This window comes from Cheilinus undulatus, linkage group 7, assembly GCF_018320785.1.
Source record: "Cheilinus undulatus linkage group 7, ASM1832078v1, whole genome shotgun sequence".
Lineage (NCBI taxonomy): Eukaryota > Metazoa > Chordata > Actinopteri > Labriformes > Labridae > Cheilinus > Cheilinus undulatus.
Genome location: NC_054871.1, coordinates 21,274,818 through 21,296,803, shown reverse-complemented (window position 1 = coordinate 21,296,803; position 21,986 = coordinate 21,274,818). Strand labels below are relative to the sequence as shown.

The following is a 21,986-nucleotide window of genomic DNA, read 5'->3' as shown; positions in this document are numbered from 1 at the left end:
CACTTTGATTCGATGCCTTGTCGGGGAAGTAGATGGGCAGCGTGGGGAGGGAAATGGGCCCGCTCTCTGATTTGATGGATGTTTTCTGACGCAAACCGGTAAAAAGGTGAGTGCTGCTGGTGTGCTGATTTGTGTTGTGAGTCCAAATAGGTGGGCTTTCTCCCCTCTGCTTCTCTGGATCTGCCTCAAACAAAAGATGCGAGCCAAGGCTACAAATGTTAGAGGTGGGAGGGAAATAACTTTTTGTTTATATTACCTCTTGGATACCTTGGAGGTGTGAAGCTTTGCCTTGCAGGAGGAGGTAAATGCAGCAATCACAGGGCACTTGGAGGGAAGCAGAAGAAAAAGAAGCAAAGGAATAAGTGCCTAAGTCATGATGTTGTTGATAAGCTTACTTCTCCTCAGCGGATGTGGCTGTGCAGGTGAGTCAGACTTTTTTATTTGTGATGTTGCTAAGACAGTGAGAAATAAGGGTGCACAGTAGCAAACTAGCAGCCATAAGCAAATATTTGATGTGGTCAGAATGCACCCATGAAAGCATACTTTTATGACATGATGTCAAATGCAATATATTCTTCAATGCACACAGTAAAAGTGGAGCCTGGCTATGACTGTGCCGCAATTTACTTTTTTCCATGTCATAACATTTAGGTCTGAAGTCAGACATAACAAACCGTGGACAATTATAACACATCACAGAGGCAGAGAGGCATGTTTGCTTTCAAACATGCATATACACACCCAATCTCACCCGTTAGCGACTTTTCTTGGGTGCTCTTTCGCTTTGTAAATGTTAATTTACTCAAGCACCATTCTACCCGCATGCACAAAAACACACTGCAGCTTAATAAGGGTAAACATGTTCTCCATGTTTTCTTTACGAGTCCAATTATAAGCTCCAAGGGGCTACTTCTCAAAGCCGACAGACTGTTTGATGTCGAGGTAGCTATCTCTCGCCGTAGCCGTCCTTAGTCAGGTCGTGGGTCTCTTCTAATTGTCCCCCAATTGAGTGGCATGGCTGCAGTAAAAAAGACTTTTATGAGTACCATCTGACTGTTCCGAGATGGGGTCTCAGTCTCCGGAGCTTCACATAAACTGAGGTTACATCATTTATAGTCTTTACTAAAATTGATCTGGATATATTCTGCATCTGTCTTGTGGATGTCACTCTGTGTTGTAAGGAGGAGGGGGATGCATATTTGTAACAAGGCCAAAATAGATCACAGGCACTATTGCATATGTATTTTAACTGTTCCACCAGCGCTGTCCGTCTCTTCTTTCCCCTCTGGATGTCTGAATCTCTGCGTCTCCAAAACTCTCTCTTCACTCCCGTATCTTTGTCATATCTTCCTTAAAAGGCTGTCTTAAAGAAGTCATAAAAAACGTCTCTTTCTCGTTCTTTGAAACTATAGCTGTGTGGTCTGGCACCACCCACACGTACATCCTCGCTTTGACAACCTGAACCTAAACATTTCCTCTCATGAGTTGTAATCTAGACGCAAAATCTCCCCTACCACTGTAATTTACAGGATCTATAGGAAAAGGCGCTCATGAGCAGAGAGGAGGGGGAGCAGAAGGGAGTGTTACATTTCTAATTTACTTTTAGGGGAGTATGACTCAGGTTCCAGATGCTGGAATGAGGGAGTGTTTGTGTGTTTGAAGAGGTAGGTGTGCAAGCGTAAAACCAGTGTATATTTCTATACACTTTAAAAAGATCTGTTTTAGGTCTTCCATGCAGGGAAACCCTCAAAGAAACCTTTTTTTATACTCCCACTTCCATTAACATGGTTTTCCTTCCATGTTTAGGCAATTTTTAACCTTGTTTTTCTTTCAAATGTCTTTTCCCACTCCATTTAAGATTACACACTTGGTCATTATTCAGTTTCTCAACACGTGGGAGAAACTGAGATGACAGGAGTGATTTTCATCAAGAATCCCAAAGAGACTGCATCAAACCCTGCAAAATAAAGTCAAGGGACAAGTTTATCCAGCTGTCTTTTTGTCTTTTGTCTTAAAAGAGTAGTATAGAACTTGGATTCTGCACTTTTAATGAAATTATCTCAACCATTTAGGTCACACTTAGCCTCCTACCAAAGTTATAAATATTTTTTTCCAGATTTAGTAAACAAAAAGCATTATTTAAGAAAATAAACTATTTTAAAAAGGAGAGAAAGTGTTAGTTTTCTTACTCAGAGAGGTCAAGACACCAATTTATATAAAGTGAATTCCAGCAAATCCTCAATTCCTGTATACAAGATTTATTGCCAAGAAATTGTTACAACAAAGAAAAAATCTACCAAACACAAATTTCCTTTCCTTTTGTCCTAAGTCTATTGTAATGCCTTTCATAACCTAATAAACACACAAGAACATCAATCAGAGGATTAACTGTTTCTATATAATAATGCTTCAGGTCTCAAAAATGTTCCTGCCAGGTATGTGTGAGAGAAAATCTTAACATTTAAATAACAACAATCCACTGTAAGTGTTACATTTGATTGTTGAAAGAAATGAATCAAAGACTGCTTTGTCCTCAGGGGTGGACAGCCTTAAGCCTTGAAGATGTTCCTCATGGCAGTTTCAATACTAATAAATGCTCTGCGTTTAAATAGGTGTAGTCTTCATTATAAGAAAATAAACTCTTTACCAGTCTCGATCATGTTGAGATTCATGAACAGGTGCTTTTTTATTCGGTCAGTCGAACAGGAAATCTGTTTTAACACGGTACATGATGATGCTCACTTCCCTCCCACTGTATGCTTCTTCTGCTTGATGATGTCAGTAGTAAACACAAATCACCATCTGCTACACTATAAATATCCCTTACACACTTGTTCACAATCACAGGCCAGGGATTTTATTACTGTATTCATTCATCTAGTTCGGTTCATTGCTGATAGTAATCACTGATTTCCTTAAGGAGTAAAGACACATAAAAGGCTTTGATCTCAATAAAGAAAGTTTGATCTCTAATACTTAGTTGTATATGTACAAACATTAACATATGACAGCATTTCTTTTATTTATATAGAGATATCATTGGGGCTGTTGTGCATAATTGGATGCTTTATTGTCCATTTTAGCACACTTTGGTTAAGATGCAATGATGTCAAATAAGTCCACCACTGCTCCTTAATGGCTCATTTCTATTAAACAATCTTGCAGAAAGCTGAGTGGGCAAATCAAAAGATGTATTCACCTTGTGTTACCAAACATTTTCCTTATATCTGTTCCCTTATTTTGTTTTAATCCATAACAAGTTCATTTTTCCGTGGTTAGGTTCATGTCATAATCTGTGATTTTCTTTCAAAATAAAAGCATGTATATAAAGCAAAAAAAATAAAACAATGAAAACAGGAGGTTGATCATGATGACCTACGGAAATTCCAAGATTAATCAAGATTAAATTTGTTTAAATAATTTAAGAGCCCTATATACAACTTATAACCTCCTATTGTTTGTGGTTTTAGGACCAGGCATGAAGGGATCCTCAGCTCCTTAAGAGAATTTATCACATTAAGGTCCTTTCAAGTGATTAGTCCTCCTGCTAAACAACTCAACCAATGAAAAACAAGAAATATCTTCCACCTAACATACCATAAGTCTACTCATTATTGTTAAACCATATTTTACTGCTTAAACCATTATACTGGTAGGCAGAGGGTAACTATAACTGCTCTGAGTCCTTCACTGATGCTAAGTCAGCTAAGCCTTAAAATAAATACTGGTGACCAAAAAATACGTTTGCATTATTAACTTCAGTGGTTTTTTGAAACATATAAGAAAGATGCATCCTGTCATTGAATCATTATTCAGAAATTATTGATTTGCTTGCTTAAATATAAAAAGATATTTACAACATAATGTTATAAAGGGCTCTTGCTCCTGTTTAATGGTTTGTTCAGATGGGCTTCATCTTTCCTAGAGAAGGGTCTTAAATCATACCTCTTTTTGTAAGGGTGAATAAAAAGTGTGGATTTAATGGTGGCCACTAGGATTGATGTTGGATGTTGATGCCTCTGAAACGTATATGGAGTATACAGTGGGATTACATTTCTTGACGTACTCTGCTTTGTTTACATTTGCCCTCTAATTCTCAAGAGTTCACCGCATTCCCACAAGCATTCAAGCTTGGTGTGCAATCAGCCAACAAAAGCTTCTAAGCACCTTTGGGTGGATGGATGATCCATGCTGAGACCTAAAACAGCCACCAGGTGTTTACACTTGTCTTGTGCAGGAAACCAATTTGGCTTTCCCAGCATTAGCTCGACTTTCTCTCAGGGGCAGACCCATAACAAACGGACAGGCAGACTTGCCCCCACAAGTTTTCTTTGCTCTTGCACCTCACCGCTGGTATTTCCAGTTCATGCGGTGTGGGCCGCATCATGTGAGGCCTCTTTACCCAGATCGCTGCTATGATTTTATTACAGTCTTGATTAGGCACATGTGACTAACTGCACACCCCTGTTGGCAATGGGTGAGTGGTTAGCAGAGAGAAATCTTCCAGAGCTCTGACTTGTAACGAGATTCAGCCTTGCGGGTCCACGAGGCGAGAGCCGTTTGAATTTGATTCTTCTGACCGGGGTGGAACAAAGTTGGCCCCAACTCACTTCATTTCACACATTAACTGTTGTGTTTGCGTAGGAGACATTTTTATTCTGCAGGCGGTCTCCACTACCTCAGTGAAGAAAAATGCTAAACCCGCTTCACTTCCCACAGAGAAACTAGCCAAGTCGACTTGGTAAAGGAGGGGAAAATATTGGGGTCTTTTTAAATGCATAAATTCAGTGAAGGGGAAATGGAAATGTGACCATTTTTCCTGTCATGAAAAGCAGAGCACATCAAGACTCAATCATTTTATTTGCAAGAATAGGTTGGACATCATTTCCTTTCCTCTCTTGGACTGTTTTCCAGAAGATGGGGGGAAAGAAATGGAAAGAGACAGTTATGATTTGGATCGTAATGGATGCCAACACAAATTGGGTACCTTTTTTTTCTCTCCCTGTAAGAGACTGAAGCATCAAAAGAGTCATTATACAATTACCACATCAAAGAGGCATTCAAATTTCTATCAGGCACACTTCAGAGTGGGAGAACCAGGGAAAAGAGGAAGACCTAAATTAAAGCAACCTTTTTAAACAATAAAACGGGGGCGGTGCCTTTTTTAGGAATCAAAGTGAGTAGAGGGGCTGCCATGCTTCAGTGCTCTTGTGTGGTCCCAGTGTCTCTCTCTCTCTCTCTCTCTCTTGCTCTCTCCCCTGGCTCTTCCTCTTTCTCTCACACTCTCTCTTCCCTCCTTTGTGGCTCTGAGCCTATGAGCTGGTGTTGGCCCTTCCTCGCTACACACCCAGTGGGGCTTTAAAAAGGCAGGGCCGGAGGTCTCAGCAGCCACACGTACTGTGAGCGCCGGTGCCTCCGCCTGTTGGTTTTGCTGTGCTCTACCTCTGCTTGGATTAGAGATGCAGTTGCCACACTGCAGGGCCCCCAGTCTCCTGCTCATCCTTCTTGGCCCCTTACTGTTGGCTGTTGGCCGGGCCGCTTTGGAAAGCCAAGGTGAGGAGATGACAGAGCTATTATTGCCGTCTGCTGTTGGGATATTTGTGGCATTTTGTGGTCAGAAAAATGGACGCCTCAGGCAGGTAACCTAAACCTGCTGAAAGGGTGAGTGTTTGAGCACTGAAGCAGGTGTGTAGGTGTAACAGCTAGATACACAAAAGTGTGCACAAGTATATTTTTACCTGTCTACCTGTTTGTACAAATGGATGGACTGTTTGTCTTTCCCTTGTTTTGTGGCTGGAGGAATTTTCCTTCTCATCCTCGTTTACTGGGAACCTCTTGGGGGCAAGAACGGACAGAACCCAAGTGTCCTTTTTGCTTTTCTTTCATTTGACACCTCTTGCGAAACTTCCTTTCTCGTCCAACCCCAGGCCAAGTAATTCAAAGTGTCAGGAGAAGCTTTTAAAGACAAGCTTGACTTCACTAGAAGCATCTCCACCAGCAAAAACACATACCTGGTTCTAGAGCTGTGAAATCTCCAAGTTCTGCCCATTTCCACCCTTCTCACTCTCTACCTTTTTCGTGTCTGCACTGAGCAGAACTGTACGAGCTGGAGAGGGAACCATCCTACTGGGATGCTCAGGCCAGAGCAACGCTGGATGCTGCGCTGAAGCTCCGCCCCCGGGATCACCAGGCCAAGAACATCATTCTGTTCCTCGGTGACGGTAGGTCACGCCAACAGAGGGGAATCTGTTAAACCGTACATTCACAGCTGACTCGGCTGTGGTTGAAGTTTGAGCAGGAAAAAATTACTATTCATAGCCTGATGACAAACAGAGGTAATTATATACTGCAAGACAATGCTCAAGTGTGTTCAGTTAGAGTGTTTGCTCAGCTCAAAGTGGTTTTAGGAAAACAGACTTGAAAAGGCAGACTGTGTTTGTGGGAGAACATTAGGTGTCTAGATTTGTTGGAGTCCAAGAAACTGAATAAACCTTGATGTCCTTTGTATAGTTTGATTGGTTTTGCTTAGATGGACTTTAGACATTTATGAGTGATTACTGATATAGGAAGGCTGAAACAGTGGGATTTTAAAGCTCCTGTGTGGAATTTTTAGATGAAAATAAAACTGACTGAAATTATGATATTTCAATAAGACTTGAGCCTGGCAGACACATCATTTAAAAACAACCTTAATTCACTTTTGAAGTTGTAAGAGAACCCTCACTTTATAACAAATAATGACAGATTCAACAGTTTTGTTTTATAGTGTGCTTTAAAAACCCAACCCAACACATTATACTGAGTTTCTTAAACCATGTAGCATATATACCAAGTGAACTTATAGATAAAAGTTGAGCCAACTTATACGCATTGTTTTTAATGTAAAATTTCAAGCCAACTCAACATTTTCAGCTATGCATGTTGTGTCATATAAGTGGCAACATAAAGTATTGAGTTGGGCACCTTAACTCAAATCAGCTGTGAAAACTTGTTTATCTAACTATTTAACATTGGGCCCTCATATTTGTTTTTCCAGTGTGGTGTCCAGTGAGATCACCAACAAAGGCAGGCACACTGCACACTAAAAGATTCAATCAGAAGCAGCCAGTGTTCGCAAAACTCAAAGTCTTGTGCAGTCAAACACAACTTTAAACAAGCTATATGTGGCTGTTAGCTATCCATTGCAGATACAATTTCAGTCCAACCCCTCTCCTTGTTTGTTCCATAATGGTATCTTACATGACTGTCTTCTTTCATCATGTTGATTCCTGATTGGCTACTTTTACTACTAGGCAATCCACAGAGCGCATGCTTAGCAGTCTATTCCCTCCACACAACAAAACTTCTGATACTAAATATCGAATTAATATTTCCAATTTCAAGCTGGTGCAACCTGAATTGTCTTGTGAGCATATCGGTGAGGTTTATCACTCTTAACGCAACACATGCTACAGGAAAACCGGGCAAGATCATCTTCAGAACCATCTGATAGTTGGGCCTTTGCCTACTTTGGTCAGAAGGAGGGGATTAGGCCTAAAATTGGCTTTATCATCTTGTGTTTTGTGTGTCCTGGTAGGGGTCTGGCTGCAGGACTCATGCCTTAGATGCTGTGAGATACTAAGTCTGTCAAAAATGATGTAATTTACCAGTACAAGGCAGTTCCTGTTTTAGATTTTTTTTTCTAAATTCAACTTTATTTAAAAACAAAGTCTGGCCATTACATTAATTAAAATGACATTGCAAATATTACAGACAGGCAACATTTCCTAAATAAAACAGAAAAATGGGTCAGATGTTTTAATCTGGGATAAAAGAATATGAATAGACCCATTTTAGAAGACGTTATGAAAACAGTGGCTTGCTTCTGCTATGTAAGCTCACCATAAGCTAATATAGCTATGCTAAAGCTATGTAGTTAACATTTTATATTAGCCAGTGTAGCTAAGCTAAAGAAGCTAAAGCGAGCCACAGTACACGTAACTACTTATAAAACAGGTCTAGCTTTAGCAAATGTAACATAATATAACATAGACAATGTAACTTTATCATCTTTTGCCATGTTAGCTATGTAGTTATGTTACCTACAGAGCTAACGTAGCTAACATGCCTTTATAAGCTATTAGCTACATTAGCTGTGTTAGAGGGTTTTAATGGAAGACAAGCTTTTTTCCTGTAAGCAGACTGTTCAATCTGCTTTATCAAATGCATTGTTTAGGGTTTGCAAAACGGGTTCTCGTCTTTTACCTTTTGGTATCCTAAACCTTATATTAACCCTTACCTTGCATTAAGTTTAATCTGATTTTATTTTGAAAGTTTCAGTATGTATTTCTATCCTGACAGAGGCAGCGTTCCATAGTAGTGGTCTGCAAGGGGGTCATCTGAGATCTATGATCTGCAGCCAGACTATCTTGGTAATGCTACCGCTGGGTTCGAGTCAAAAGTCCCCCCCCCCCCGCACATTTTTGTGTGTTAGAATTTACAGAAAGTGATATGTGTAGGTGCTTTTTGACCAACAGTGCCAGTTACTATTTAGTTCAAGGAACTTCTCTTCGAGGAACTGATGGTTCCTGTGGCTGCTGTTGTCTATGTTTCCACCACGACCTAAAGTCCTGGGAAGATTATACTAATCAGGCATCCGGACACAGCCAAGGAAGGAAAAGTAAAACCCTTTCATTGTGTGATATCAGATTGATTTTTTTTTATGCTGGAAATTTTTTTGACTCTGGTTGGGGTGGGAACTTTTCTAAGAAACCAAAGAGATTGGGGTAAAATCAACACAAACAGAAAATTCTTTAAAGGAGTTTTAAAACCATAAAAGGGAGGAATTAATATATCTTTTTCCACCGCAAGGAAAACCAGTAGTCAGTCAATCAATAAACTAATTATCCACAGAATTCAGTTTCTTTTAAGAGTCTACACTTCAATGCTTTATCTAAAAAAAATCAGATTATCACCTGACTTTACAGTTCCTTGTGTCTACATGTTGCAATTTTGTACATTTTTTCTGTGTTTTGTCTTATGAACTGTACCATGAGGTCACAGCCTCATTTTATCTGATGTGTGACAACTTGAACTTTCATAGCGGCATTTTTGGAGTCCATGAATTGGGATTGTGGTGTGGATTTTTCTTCCAAAGAAGGGATCAGTGTTGCAAAGCTAAATTAACGTGTGACATTCAGCTGGAAGTAAATAATGAGTGCAATTATCTTCCTTAAAAAGATTGCATGTTAGTTTGTTATTCCACATTATCTGTCACCGTTCTCAACCACTGCTTTTTTGGCATATTGTAACATTTTCTGGCCTTAGTGACGGCTCTTCTCCTGACAAGCTAAATGCCTTTTACTGTAACAGTGTATTGTGGCATCCAGGGACAACTCGTTCCAAATGACTAAAGCTTCCATCTGGATTGGATTTGGTTCGAGAAACGGTCATATTAACTGTAACGTGTGGTTTATTTACAGCTGGTTAGGCATCAGAGTAGTTTTCATATGTGGAGTTGTTTAAAAGCACATAGGCTTACAGTGTTTTCCTTGTCAACTACTAGAATATCTGCTTTAAATCAGGCATATTGGGTCACACTCGTGGGTGGTCGGGCTGAATTCCCTATGAGCATCTCTCCAGTGGTGCCCTGCCCTCTGAGTTTTATGGCTGTGATGAGAGTTGGGTGCCTCACAATGACATGACACCATAAAGTATGGTTAACAAAGTCAGAGGTGAAATCCAATACTAGCTAATGGAGGTGATCAAAGGGGTTTATACAGTATGTTTTATGTAACATTTGACAAGAGACATGGCATATCTTAATGTTTATTTCATTTCATCCAATAATGGTCTGAACTATTGCCCAGTAGAGTCACTGTTGATCTGCTCCATTATTTTGTTTGAAGAAGGAACAACATGATGTAAATGTCCTATCCATTCTGGGATTAGGTTGATGTTAATGGCCTTGGCTTTATTTGCCCTTGTTTGCTCTGAGAATTACTGAGTCATTTTTATCCCCCGAGTTTGGCATTAACAGTCAAAGCCTTTCAAACAAACCTTTTCATATTTCTGGGCTAGCTTTTAAAAATGTTTTCAACCTCAACTGAGGATGCTTGAAGTGGCTTGGAGAAATTAGAAAACATAAACCTTCCCATAATGCTCAGACATCCAGTAAGTAATTATACTTCTAAATCAGTTGGCACATTTACTTTCAAGTTGACAACGTTGAATCATTTGTGTTAGTCCAATTAAACTAGACTTTTAGAATGCATGCAGATATGTTAGTGTGGCTATAATCGTACTAAATTGAATTTCTTAAAATCGGACTAACACGCATATTGCTTGGGGATTTCACTATGCTTGCATACACATCAAACAGATTAGACTGGACTGGGCATTCTGTGCATGCCCCACTGTCTCTGTGCTGGGCTTTGACCTTTCAGTTGAGCAGCATTAAATTCTAAGCATAACAGAGGCTGCATGTTTGCCTTTGAATGTTACCATAGTGGTATAGCATTTGTTGGATTTAAGATAAAAGTAAACAAAGTATGAAATGCACTGAGAAAGTTTGTCTCTATTTTCACTGACATTCAGCTGATTAGCTGCTTGCTAATTTCTTAGTACTGTACTGTCAGCCAGACAAAGGCATTTTGTGCTTGAACTTTGAATCGGAAGTTGATGAGCACAAATGCTAAGCAGGTGCAGCATGATGCTGTCACCCTCTGTGCTTCACAGCTGTGTGATTGTGCTGATGTGAAGTGTTCGCCTTGAGTCTTGTCTGATGGCCAAAAAGCACCATTTTGGGCTCAGCAGACCAAAAAACTTTCTTCCACTTGACCATGGAGTCTCTCACATGCCTTTTGGCAAGGTGTAGCTAGTTGAGATTTAATATGAGTTTCCTTCAACAGTGGCTTTCTCCTTTTTACTCTCCCATAAAGCACTGACTTATAAAGAACCCAGGCAACAGTTGTCATATCCAGTGTCTCTCATCTCAGCTGCTGAAGCTTGTAACACCTTCAGAGTAGTCATAGGTGTCCTGGTAGATTCACACATCTGCCCTATCCCACCATTTCTTGATGATGGATTTAACTGAACTTTTGTTTTTATCAATCTGCTGACTTATACTTTTCAATAGCCTTTTCTCTGAGTTGCTTGGAGTGTTCTTTTGTCTTCATGGTGTAATGGTAGCCAGGAATACTTATTACCACAGGAGTCTTTATACTACAATCACTTGAGATAAATTCACTGCATTCAGTTTATCCCTATTTTATTAGCATCACTTGGCTGGACCTCTGTTGAATTGGGTCGGTCACTTAAAAGGGGGGAAAATTTATGCAGTAACTTATTTTACATTAAATATTTTTGTCATTTTAATATGGCATTCAATACATCAATTGACAGTCAGAGCTAAAGAAGCTACAAATATCTTGTCAGATGATTTCAGTGAACCTTCACCTGTCAATCATTGTCTTCCAGGGATGGGCGTGTCCACGGTGTCAGCAGCACGAATCCTGAGAGGTCAGATGGAGGGTAGGTCCGGGGAGGAGACCATGCTGGCCATGGATACCTTCCCTTACGTGGCCCTGTCAAAGGTGACTGCATATATAACACTGGTGACCCAAAGTTCATCAGTCATTTGCAAAAACACCCCAGCCCACTGCTTTAGTAGTTTATTGCGTGCATGTCTGACAATGAGAGTAACCACATACTTGTACCCTTGGGTTTGTTATCCCTCACTTAGGCCTGTGCATGTGTTTATATTGGTCTGGTTCTTAACATGTTTTATCTTGCCACATATCCTCCTTCTCCAGCTCAACAACTGAAACCACTGCATGAAAAGAGTTAAAGGGATTTAGCTAAAATAAACACTGAACTAAAATGCTCACATAGTTGGGGCATTGTAAACAGATTTAATGTAACTTAAAAGATGGATAAATGTGTTTATTTCCCCTCCTGTCTTTACATTTGTTTCTATTCTCTTCTTCACAGACCTACAGCGTGGATAAACAGGTAGCAGACAGTGCTAGCACAGCCACAGCCTACCACTGTGGGGTGAAAGCTAATGCTAAGACAGTTGGGCTAAGCGCTAAAGCGGTAGCCTATGAGTGTAACACCACCTTTGGAAACGAGGTTTATTCAGTGCTACGACGTGCTAAAGCACAAGGTAAGGACACTAAATTACTTCAAGGTGTGGGCGTAATGTGTGATGGAAAGTTTAGCTGGCTTGAGTTCTTATCTCTAGATATCAAATGGGAATATATTGAGCCCTGTGTGAGGAATAAAACAATCATGTGATAAGCACTGCTTCAGTTCAACAGTTACAGTCCAATGTCCAGAACAGGTCTTAATAAGAGATCACGCTCACTGGCCAGTGTTCACCATTGTTTGTTTGTGCTCATCTACATAAAGTGCACACAGTACCAGGCCCACCCCCAGAAATGGATAGGCTTAGGAAATGGAAGATGCCATTTAACATTACCTATGCATGCACAATGGATCTTTTAGCATTAGCACTAGCCCCCGATTGATATTAACTTCCTGGTCTTGCCTCTGTTTGAGTTATAATGGACAAAGAAAAAGGCTGAAGGACTTAGTGTGGCTATATAAACTGATATCACTGCCCTTGTCCAATGGGCCCACATGCCACATTGATTTAAAAACTAAAGGCTTATATCATTTTAAGAAGAGGGGAGTTTACAGTCAGAAACACACTACAGTATAAATGCATACTATATGGACAAAAGTATCTGTGATGCACAAAAGGGGCAACGGGTGTGTTTCAATTACACCCATTGCCACAGGTGTATAGAATCAAGCGCCTAGCCATGCTGTGTCTATTTGCAACGTACATATATGATACAAAATGTGTCGTTCTGGAGAGCTCAGTGACTTCAAGCATGGTACTGGGATGGATGCCACCTTTGCAATAAGAAAGTTTGTGAAGGTTCATCCCTGCTAGATATTCCACAGTCAACTGTACGTGATACTATTAGAAAGTGGAAGAGTTTAGGAGCAACAGCAACTCAGCCATCAAGCGTAAGACCACATAAAATCGCAAAGCAGGCTCAACGACAGCAAAAGTGCATGTCTGATTCCATAGCTGAAGAGTTCCTTGCTTCCACTGGCAGAAATCTAAGCACAAAAACTGTGTGGTGGGAGCTTCATGGAATGGGGCCAAGCAGCTCAATGTAAGCCTCACATCGCTGAGTCCAATGCGAAGTGTTGGATGGAGTGGTGTAAAGCACACCAACGCTGGACACATACTTCTCCATTTTGCAGTCAGATGGGAAAGTCTGGGTTTGGCGGATGCCGGGTGAACGTTACCTACCTCATTGCATTGTGCCAACTGTGAAGTTTGGTGGAGGAGGGACAATGGAATGGGGCTGTTTTTCAGATTTGGACTAGGCCTCTTTTCTTCAGTGAAGGGCGTTCTCAATGCTTCAACATACACCTGTGATGTTTTAACTTGAGACTGGACCCAGGAGTGAGACACAGATGTAGATTTTTGGAAAACATGTAGTTTTATTGTAGCACATAGGGGTTAAATGGAGGTTCATTTGTTTCACTGAAGAAGCAGGCTGGTGAGGTGAAAGAGGTACTGGAAGTAGACTGGAGGCACTGGAGAAAAAGGAAAACAAGTTAAGTTAAAACAAGAAAACAAGGTTAGTTCCATACATAAATGTTCATAAAAGTCGTAAAACTCTTTGAAGACAGGGCTAGAGTTTAAGCCCCTCTGGTGGAGGCACACTCTGGCACTTGCTCTGCTTCAGCCTAAAGCATATAATAAGGTACTGATTACTTCAAATGACCTGCAGCTGTGTAGGTGCAGGGCCCCAGTGCCTCTTAACCACTCCCACCAGCGTGACACAAAAAAAAAAAAAAAAACAACACACGAACATCCTCCAAAACTACACAGAAAATGCAAAACATGACAACACCCCAATCACTATGGAAAATAATCAAAAAGTAAACACAAAGAGTCACAATACCAAGAAATTTTGGACAATGTCTTATAGCTGCACTAGAGGGGGGGCAATTTTAAAGTACATGTATTTGTTTACAATGCCATTACATTACCTATTGGTTTACTGGCAGGTGTCCAAATACTTTTGTCCATATATATATTAATGTTTTTGACTCTGGGACCCACGCTATGTCAGTGCTCCTATAGAAATATTATCCACAGCTAGATGGCTGGCATGCATTTGCTTTGTCTTATTTTGCACATTTATGCTTTTTGCTTAATGTAAGCCCACAGCATGAAAGGGTACCATAGGCACAATCAGACTTTTTAATGATCCCACAAAGTTTTATCATATATTTATAGGAGGGTTTGTTCATTGTTAAAGTAAAACTTTAAAAGTTGGAGACAAAAAGCAGCGTTAGTCAAAGTTATTGGCCTTTTGAAAATAATTCTTGGCAATCAGGCTGGAAAAAACACACGGCTTGCCAAGAATCCAACATAAAGCATCTATAAATGAACTTGTTTCCATGGTGATAAACTTTTTCCAAAGGGCTATAAGCTACACTCTTGCCCTCCACGTCTTCCACTATGAGGCTTCATTGCTTTGTCAAGAAGGACAAAACAGCATAAAGTTGTTTCTTTTGTATTGAAACTATTGTGATTGCACTAACGGTTTATCTTCTGGTGTGGCTGTGTCTCTGCATTGTTTAGGTAAATCGGTTGGTGTGATAACCACCACCCGTGTCCAGCATGCCTCTCCAGCCGCTGCATACGCCCACTCCGTCAGCCGCAGCTGGTACAGTGATGCAGATCTCCCATCCAGCGCTCGCAGACAAGGCTGTGTGGACATCGCAACACAGCTGGTCACCAACTTTGATATTGATGTATGTAAGAAAAATTACTGTTGGCAACAACATAAAAGAATATCAGACCAAGTTCAAAGAGGTCACTGTAGAATCCTAGATGGCTCCTTGCATAATAAAATATATGATAATGCTATATAATGCTTATCTACAGTCATAGTAAATATGATTGTTTAGATAAGAAGCGATTAAGCTTACAGTATACTACTGAGAATAATCCAGGTTTATGATTATGAAACATTTTAGTTGTAAAGTGCATTGAGTGCATGATGACTTTGATCCATTGAAAGTGTTTCAAGATGTCACAACTCATTTGTTATTGACCATGATTAATTCATAAAATTTAAAGATCTATAATTAAGGCTGTAGAATGAGCCATTCTGTGAGAGCTTTAGTAATGTATTATTATGACAATTTATAAAACTGGCTTTTGTGGGCCATTTAATGTACTCTAAGTTTAACGTTTCTATCTGGTGTAACCTCTTAGGTAATTTTAGGAGGAGGAAGGATGTACATGACACCTAAAGGCACCCCAGACCCTGAGTACCCCACCTCCAACTCTCGCAAGGGGGACCGCAAGGACAAGAGGAACCTAATTGACGTTTGGCTTAAAGCTAAACCAGTAAGATTACTTTACACATCTGTTGGATATTTGCATGTAATCCAAAATATGAGTCACATGAGATTAATCTGTTTTCTGCTCTGTATTACAGAAAAAGAAGTCTCACTATGTTTGGCACAGGAAAGAGTTTGACGAAATAAATGTTAAGACTACTGATCGGCTCATGGGTGGGTATAGATGTGTTTACAGCTTACATGTTGATAACAAACTACTGTAATGCACAAAATACACATTTACAGCACAGAAGCACACACTTAAACAGTAACATAACATGAAGACTGGTAGAAAATTACAACATGCAATGACTCATAATAGGACACAGATAACAGACTGAAAGATAAACGCTTTATCACAGTTATGAAACAAAATAGGGGGATTCCTGTAAGGTCAGCGTGCATATTTACAGGCATGTCAAGTAGTCAGAATGATACGCTGGAAACTCACAGTAAGCTGCTATTATCACCATAAACTGCAGCAATAAAAACCAAACGGTGGTTCCTCCCTGTGATGATGACAGTGATACTGATAAAGAATTGTTATTATCCGGAGTATTGGATTTTTTAACCTGAGACACCAGATGGATTTGTTTTACACATCCATAGGGAAAACCTCTGATAGCCAGCATTTGGCAAAGGGCAGAACCTTTGAAAAAGAACTCGGTGGGTGATTAGATGAACGTTTTGTCTGTCACATCTTTACAGGCCAATCAGAGCATGTGACATCGTAGCCGCTACCGAGGTGCATGTGCGCTGCTACCGAGGAATAAACCCCATATAGAACAGCATAACGGGAACCATGGCCATTATAGACATGTCAGTACTGGACTTTTATATTTTTGAATAGATAACAACTCAGTGCCGTTCTTCGTTCTTCCTTTAATGAAGAGATGTCGTCAAGTTCTCATAAAACTGGCGCTTTAGCAGCATCCACACTAATGTCTTCCTCCATAACTGCACCGGCTTCTTGCTGCTTGCTTACGTCACGACTCAACGGCGCCCGAAAATACCACCCCACGTTGCTGATTGGTCCTGTCACTTTCTAACCAGGCCCAAATGGTTCAGATGGGAGATTTGCAAAATGGATTCGCCAGTGAGAAACACTGAAACGGGCAGATCCATCGTCTTACTAAACTCAACAATTACTTTAATTGGTATACCTACTCATTAACACAAATGTCTAGTCAGCCATGTCATCATGGCACCAACCAGTGCATTTAGGAAGGAAGAGATGGTCAAGATGAGGTGCCAAAGCTTAAACCAAGTGTCAGAATGGAGAATAAAGGTGTTTTAAGTGACTATGACTATATGCCATGGTTGTTGTTGGTCTGACCCTACCATTTGGATGTCACAACAGAAACAAAGACAGATCAAAGATCAAAATCTTCTGGTGTCCAATGTGAAATCGAGACTCACACAAGCCCTTATCAGCTGATGGCTAGCTGATTTGCTCTAAGCACTCTATTGGCTAATCGCACTCAGGCTGCCTCATTAAAACTGCTCTATCTGGCTACACTCTGCCGCTCTTGCAACCCTCCTCCACCCCAGCTCTTCCTTAATTCTGCCCCGCACTTAACCAATGTCATCCTTGCTCTGGGTTTTTGCTGCTTCTCTCCCTGTCTCAGGCTTTCCTTACTGGCATAGGAAGAGCAGAAATGTGTCTGAACAGCCATATCGCTGAGTAAAATTAAATTAAATTTAAATTCTACAGCCCTTTTAAAACAATTTATGTTTCTTGGTGGTTCCAGGTCTGTTTGAGCCAAAGGACATGAGGTTCGAGGTTTTCCGTAACAGCACACGAGACCCCTCTATAGTGGAGATGACGGAGAAGGCCATTCGAATCCTAAGCAAGAATCCTAAGGGATACTTCCTGTTTGTGGAAGATGAGTGCCATATCAATAGACTTCTGATAAAACATGTCCTTATTGGTATCATGTAAAAAAATTTTCATTTAAACCTCATGGCTTAATACAGATTACATTTCATTCATGGTTTGTTCTTGTTTGTAAGACTTTTTTAGACAGACCATCTGTAGAATGTAAGGTAAAGCAAATGTATAGAAGAACATAGTGAGTTGTGTGGAGTTGTAAAAGGTTACGTCCAAAGTCTTATTCTTTTATTTTGTGCATGTCTCTTTCACGAGGGAGAATTGATCATGGCCACCATGACGGCATCGCTAAACTAGCACTGACTGAGGCTGTGATGTTTGACCGAGCCATTCAGAGAGCTGCACAGCTGACCAGGGAGTCTGAGACGCTCACTGTGGTGACTGCAGACCACTCTCATGTCTTCACCTTTGGTGGTAATACACCAAGAGGGAATCCCATCTTTGGTAAGTTTTAAGGCACAAATACTTGAATGCATACAATCTACCCCCCGTAAAAAAAAAAAAAAAAAAAAAATCATATATAGGTGATGCAAAAAAAAAAAAAAACCTTTTTAGTAATGTAACTGACTTTTTAAAAGTTTGACATTTCAATTTGTCTCATGAAATATATGACTGTGTGCTCATGTTGCCTCTGTATTAAATTATATGGTGTCCAACATATTATTACTGTCCCTCTTTTCCATTACTTGTCAAACAGGTCTGGCACCAAAGAAAGCCGATGACAGAATGCCTTTCACCAGCATCCTCTATGCAAACGGCCCTGGTTATGTGCACATAAATGGAACCAGAGGGAACATCACAATGGTGGATTACTGTAAGCACAAACTAATGTGTTTCAGATGTGCCGCTTGTCTGTCCTGATGTATGTTCAGACAGTGTGAAGTGATGTGGTTTCGGCTGACTCATGCCTGTGCTTTTCACTAGAAAGCAAAGATGAAACATGATGTTTATGGAATTCATTGTGCTGAGTACGTGTAACTGTGCTCAAAAAAGCTATTTCTACTTCTTTGCGGAACAGTTAACAGCAGTTATCCAGTCCCGCCCCCTCTTGTTCTGCACCATTCGCTTTAGTCATTGCATGAGAGTGTATACTTAAAGGTGGAAATCTCTCTCTTCAAGGATGAGTTACCTTTTAAACCCCCCATTTTTTCTTTTTGAGTGGACTGGCGTCACTTGATGTTTTTGGAAACAGTGGCTGTGTCTCGGCACGACTCATCTGTCACCTTAAGTAAACATGCAATTACAAGTGAGGTATTCATTTCTAAGACTTCGTGAGTCCACGTGGAGACAACGAGAATGAAGGACTGCAAGAGATTTTTGCAACAATAAATCCACAAAACTACAAAGACACGATCGTGAGTGCTGCAAAGGCTGCAATCTTCTTGTTTTCTTGGATTGTATGCTTGTTTTGGGGAGGATAAATGGCATGTAATCACTCAGTACCCTTCACTTGAGAAAAGTGAAGCAGTAAATACAGTTGTTCAATCAAAACAAACTCAAATTATGTTTAATGTTTGGAAATGTTGCAATCAAGTTTCATTACTTAAATTATAGAAGATTTGCAAAACACCATTTTATGCAGAACACAAATGCCACAGAAACAACCATGAGAAGAATGTCATCCTGACATTCTCTCTGTTGTGGGTGATATTTGAACTGAATACAAAGGTAAACCAGAGTAATCTAATGAACGATGTGTTAAATGCTAAAAGGCATATAATTTCAAAGTAGGTAAGGTAGGCTATCCCATTTCTTTTAAGAAAATATGCCTTGAGATGTTGACATAGGACTGCAGGCTACCAGTGACGTCTATAATGCTTCGATAAAGTATACAGAATGAAGTTGATCTAAACGTCATTCTTGTTAAGAATAGCAAAAAGGTAGAAAGAGTTCTTTTTCAATCTACTGACTTTTTGTTGCCATTGTCCCAACTTTTTTGAAACATTTGATTGGCATGAAATTCAAATTGGGCATATTATTTTCCAAAAACAATTACATTTATCAGTTTCAACATGTGATATATTATTTCTATGCTATCTCAATTAAAACTAAAGTGTCCCAACTCATATGGAATATGGGTTGTAACTGATAATACAATAATAATAATTATAAGAATAACTTCATTTGTCTAGGACTTGTAAAAATAGATGTGGACATATTAACTAAGAAAAACATTGTAAAAACACAGAAAAGAACTCCAGGATAAAAATAAAGGCCCAGAAAAAAACCCAGAATAACCTTGATGAGTCCAGGCAATGCAGGAACCCAACTACATATAAACTAGACCCAAGAGCCAGAGATTTTAGGGCATTTAAAATATTAGAAAGAGACACAGTAGAGTAGAAATCAGAACTGTAGGAATAGAATGAAAACAATTAAAATGTGTAAAGATTAATACATCAGAATGCAAAATTGAGGATGCTAGAAATTGTAAGATAATAATAGCAACAATAATAATAATAATCAGGTAAAAGGGGAGTTAAAAGCAAAAAGAGGTACGAATACAAGTGAAGGGACTGGGTTAAAGCTCTAAAATTAAATAGGAGTAGTAAAGACATAGAAACAATAAAAATCAAACCAAGCATAAAATACTGAGCAGAGAATAGCAGTCAAAGAAGTTTGCAGATAAAACTGCAGAAAGAAGTAGAACATTTAAAAGAGAGTAAACTGACCAAAAGAGGGAAGAAACAGTAAAAGACATGAGATGAAATGACATAAAAGCAAGTCTATAAATATTAGTTTTAAGAGGGGATTTAAGCATGCCTTATCTCCTTGGGAGGGTTATTCCAAAGTCAAGGGGCACCTTAAGTTTAAAGTCTCGACTTTGGAATGACCTGCCCCTGCTGGAGGATCTGAGGCTGCAGGACTGGCTCATGGAGGGTCAAAAGTTCTGTTAAGTAGCTTGGAGCAAAATGGTTCTAAAAGTTATAAGTAAAATCTTTAAATCAATTCTAAGACTTATAGGGAGCCAATCTAGCGAAGCTAAAACTGGGTTGATGGGATGTCATCAGTTGAAACCAATCCAAAGTGTAGCTGCTGTATTTTGAACAAGCTGTAAGCAAAAGAGGGATTTTTTTTATTGATACCAGAGAGGAGAGAGGTACAGTGGTCAAGTCTTTAGAAGATGAGGGCATGGATTATTTATTCAAGGTCTGACTGGGTATTGTTTTTATTTAGGCAATGGTTTGGATATGGAAAAAGCATGACTGGACAACTTTACAGATATGGGTTGTGAAGGTGAGGTCTGGATCAAATACCACTCTAAGATTTCTGGCTGTGGGTCTGTTTTCTGAGAGGGTACCAAGGTAGGATTTCATGAGGTGGGTGGAGTCTTGAGTGTTAAGAAATATTATTTAAGATTTTGAGTTGAGTTGAGTTGAGTTGAGTTGAAGAAAATTCTAAACTATTCAGTAGTTGATATCATTTAGACAGTCTCTGAGAACAGCTTGGCTGCAGGGTCTATAGGTCTCAGGAGCAGATAAATTGGTGTGTCATCTGTATAGCAGTGAAAGGAGACTTTGTGGCGCTGGATAATTTTGCCAAGGGTCAGCATATGAATACAAAATAAAATCTGACCTAAAACAGAAGCTTGTGGTACACCATAGGTAAAAGTGGAGATAGAGGAAGAGTGGTTACCTGTGGTACCTGCAAAGGTTCGCCCTAGAATTAACGAGCTAAGTGAAGTGCCCCAGATGCAAGACACAAGCCAACATTTCCCTAACATTTTTGATCTAATGACTCCCTGCTCTCTGCTTATTGCCTCCAGATGATGAGGAGTACATGCAGCAGGCAGCAGTCCCACTGGATGCTGAGACGCATGGCGGGGAGGACGTGGCCATCTACGCGAAAGGCCCGATGGCTCACCTGTTCCATGGGGTCAAAGAGCAGAACTATGTAGCACACGTCATGGCGTATGCTGCCTGTTTAGAACCCTACACGAACTGCCCTCCTCACCCTCATTCCCACACCAACAATGGATGTGTGAACAAATCTTCTAGCCTCCTGTTGGGCCTGCTGGGACTCCTCTGGCTCCTCAGATGACCCCAAGAAAAACACATGAACATCCTTTTACAAAAACATTATATGCACGCAGCAATACAGACACCTAACACACACACTCCCTCACTGTATTCACAGACACACTTGATGCTGGGATTTACATATGTAACATATGTAGCAGATAAATTAACACTTACATCTTAAACATAAAGTGTATTTGGCAGTGTATGTGGCTCCCAAATGATCAAACAGGCCAATACTGCTTGCTAGAACATAGGCGAATATGCAAACGTGATCTCACCCACACATAGGCCTTTTAAAAAATGCTTTCAGCTGAACCATTATGGAGCCAGTGGCAGTTATAGAGTTTGAAACATGCAACATGACTACAAACTTGCACTAACTCATTTTATTAGGTAGATTCGTTCATCTTCTTATTTCTTTTTTTGACACTCAGAGCTATTAAACTTTGCTAAGGGCTGTTGTTTAATCATTAAACATTAGTCTGCTATTTTATCCAGAATAACTTGAAATGAAACAAGTTGTACAGTACTGACAGGACAAACAACTGTTTACATACACAATTGTAACTGAATGTTGGTAAAAGACACCTGAGCGGGCCATGCAAGCTGAGGCACCAACAGACCTTACAGGAAATAATATAGATGCTGTA

At 39.9% G+C, this 21,986-nt stretch overlaps 1 protein-coding gene across 1 annotated transcript; it reads left to right on the top strand.

Annotated features, from left to right (window-relative positions):
• The first annotated feature begins 5,459 nt into the window (after positions 1 to 5,459).
• Positions 5,460 to 21,355, top strand: alpi.1 (alkaline phosphatase, intestinal, tandem duplicate 1). The gene is made up of 11 exons (XM_041791827.1): positions 5,460 to 5,553; positions 6,096 to 6,221; positions 11,458 to 11,573; positions 11,971 to 12,145; positions 14,657 to 14,829; positions 15,296 to 15,430; positions 15,522 to 15,597; positions 17,175 to 17,309; positions 17,567 to 17,758; positions 18,012 to 18,128; positions 21,081 to 21,355. Exons 1-11 carry the CDS (start codon positions 5,460 to 5,462, stop codon positions 21,353 to 21,355), a joined length of 1,614 nt encoding a protein of 537 aa, XP_041647761.1.
• The last annotated feature ends 631 nt before the right edge of the window (positions 21,356 to 21,986 follow it).

Bases quoted from the DNA above. Each gene is read 5' to 3' on its own strand.
- alpi.1 (XM_041791827.1), top strand. From the start codon at position 5,460: ATGCAGTTGCCACACTGCAGGGCCCCCAGTCTCCTGCTCATCCTTCTT. The intron at 6,222-11,457 runs GTAGGTCACGCC...ATTGTCTTCCAG, and splicing joins CATTCTGTTCCTCGGTGACG to GGATGGGCGTGTCCACGGTG. The intron at 11,574-11,970 runs GTGACTGCATAT...TCTTCTTCACAG, and splicing joins CTTACGTGGCCCTGTCAAAG to ACCTACAGCGTGGATAAACA.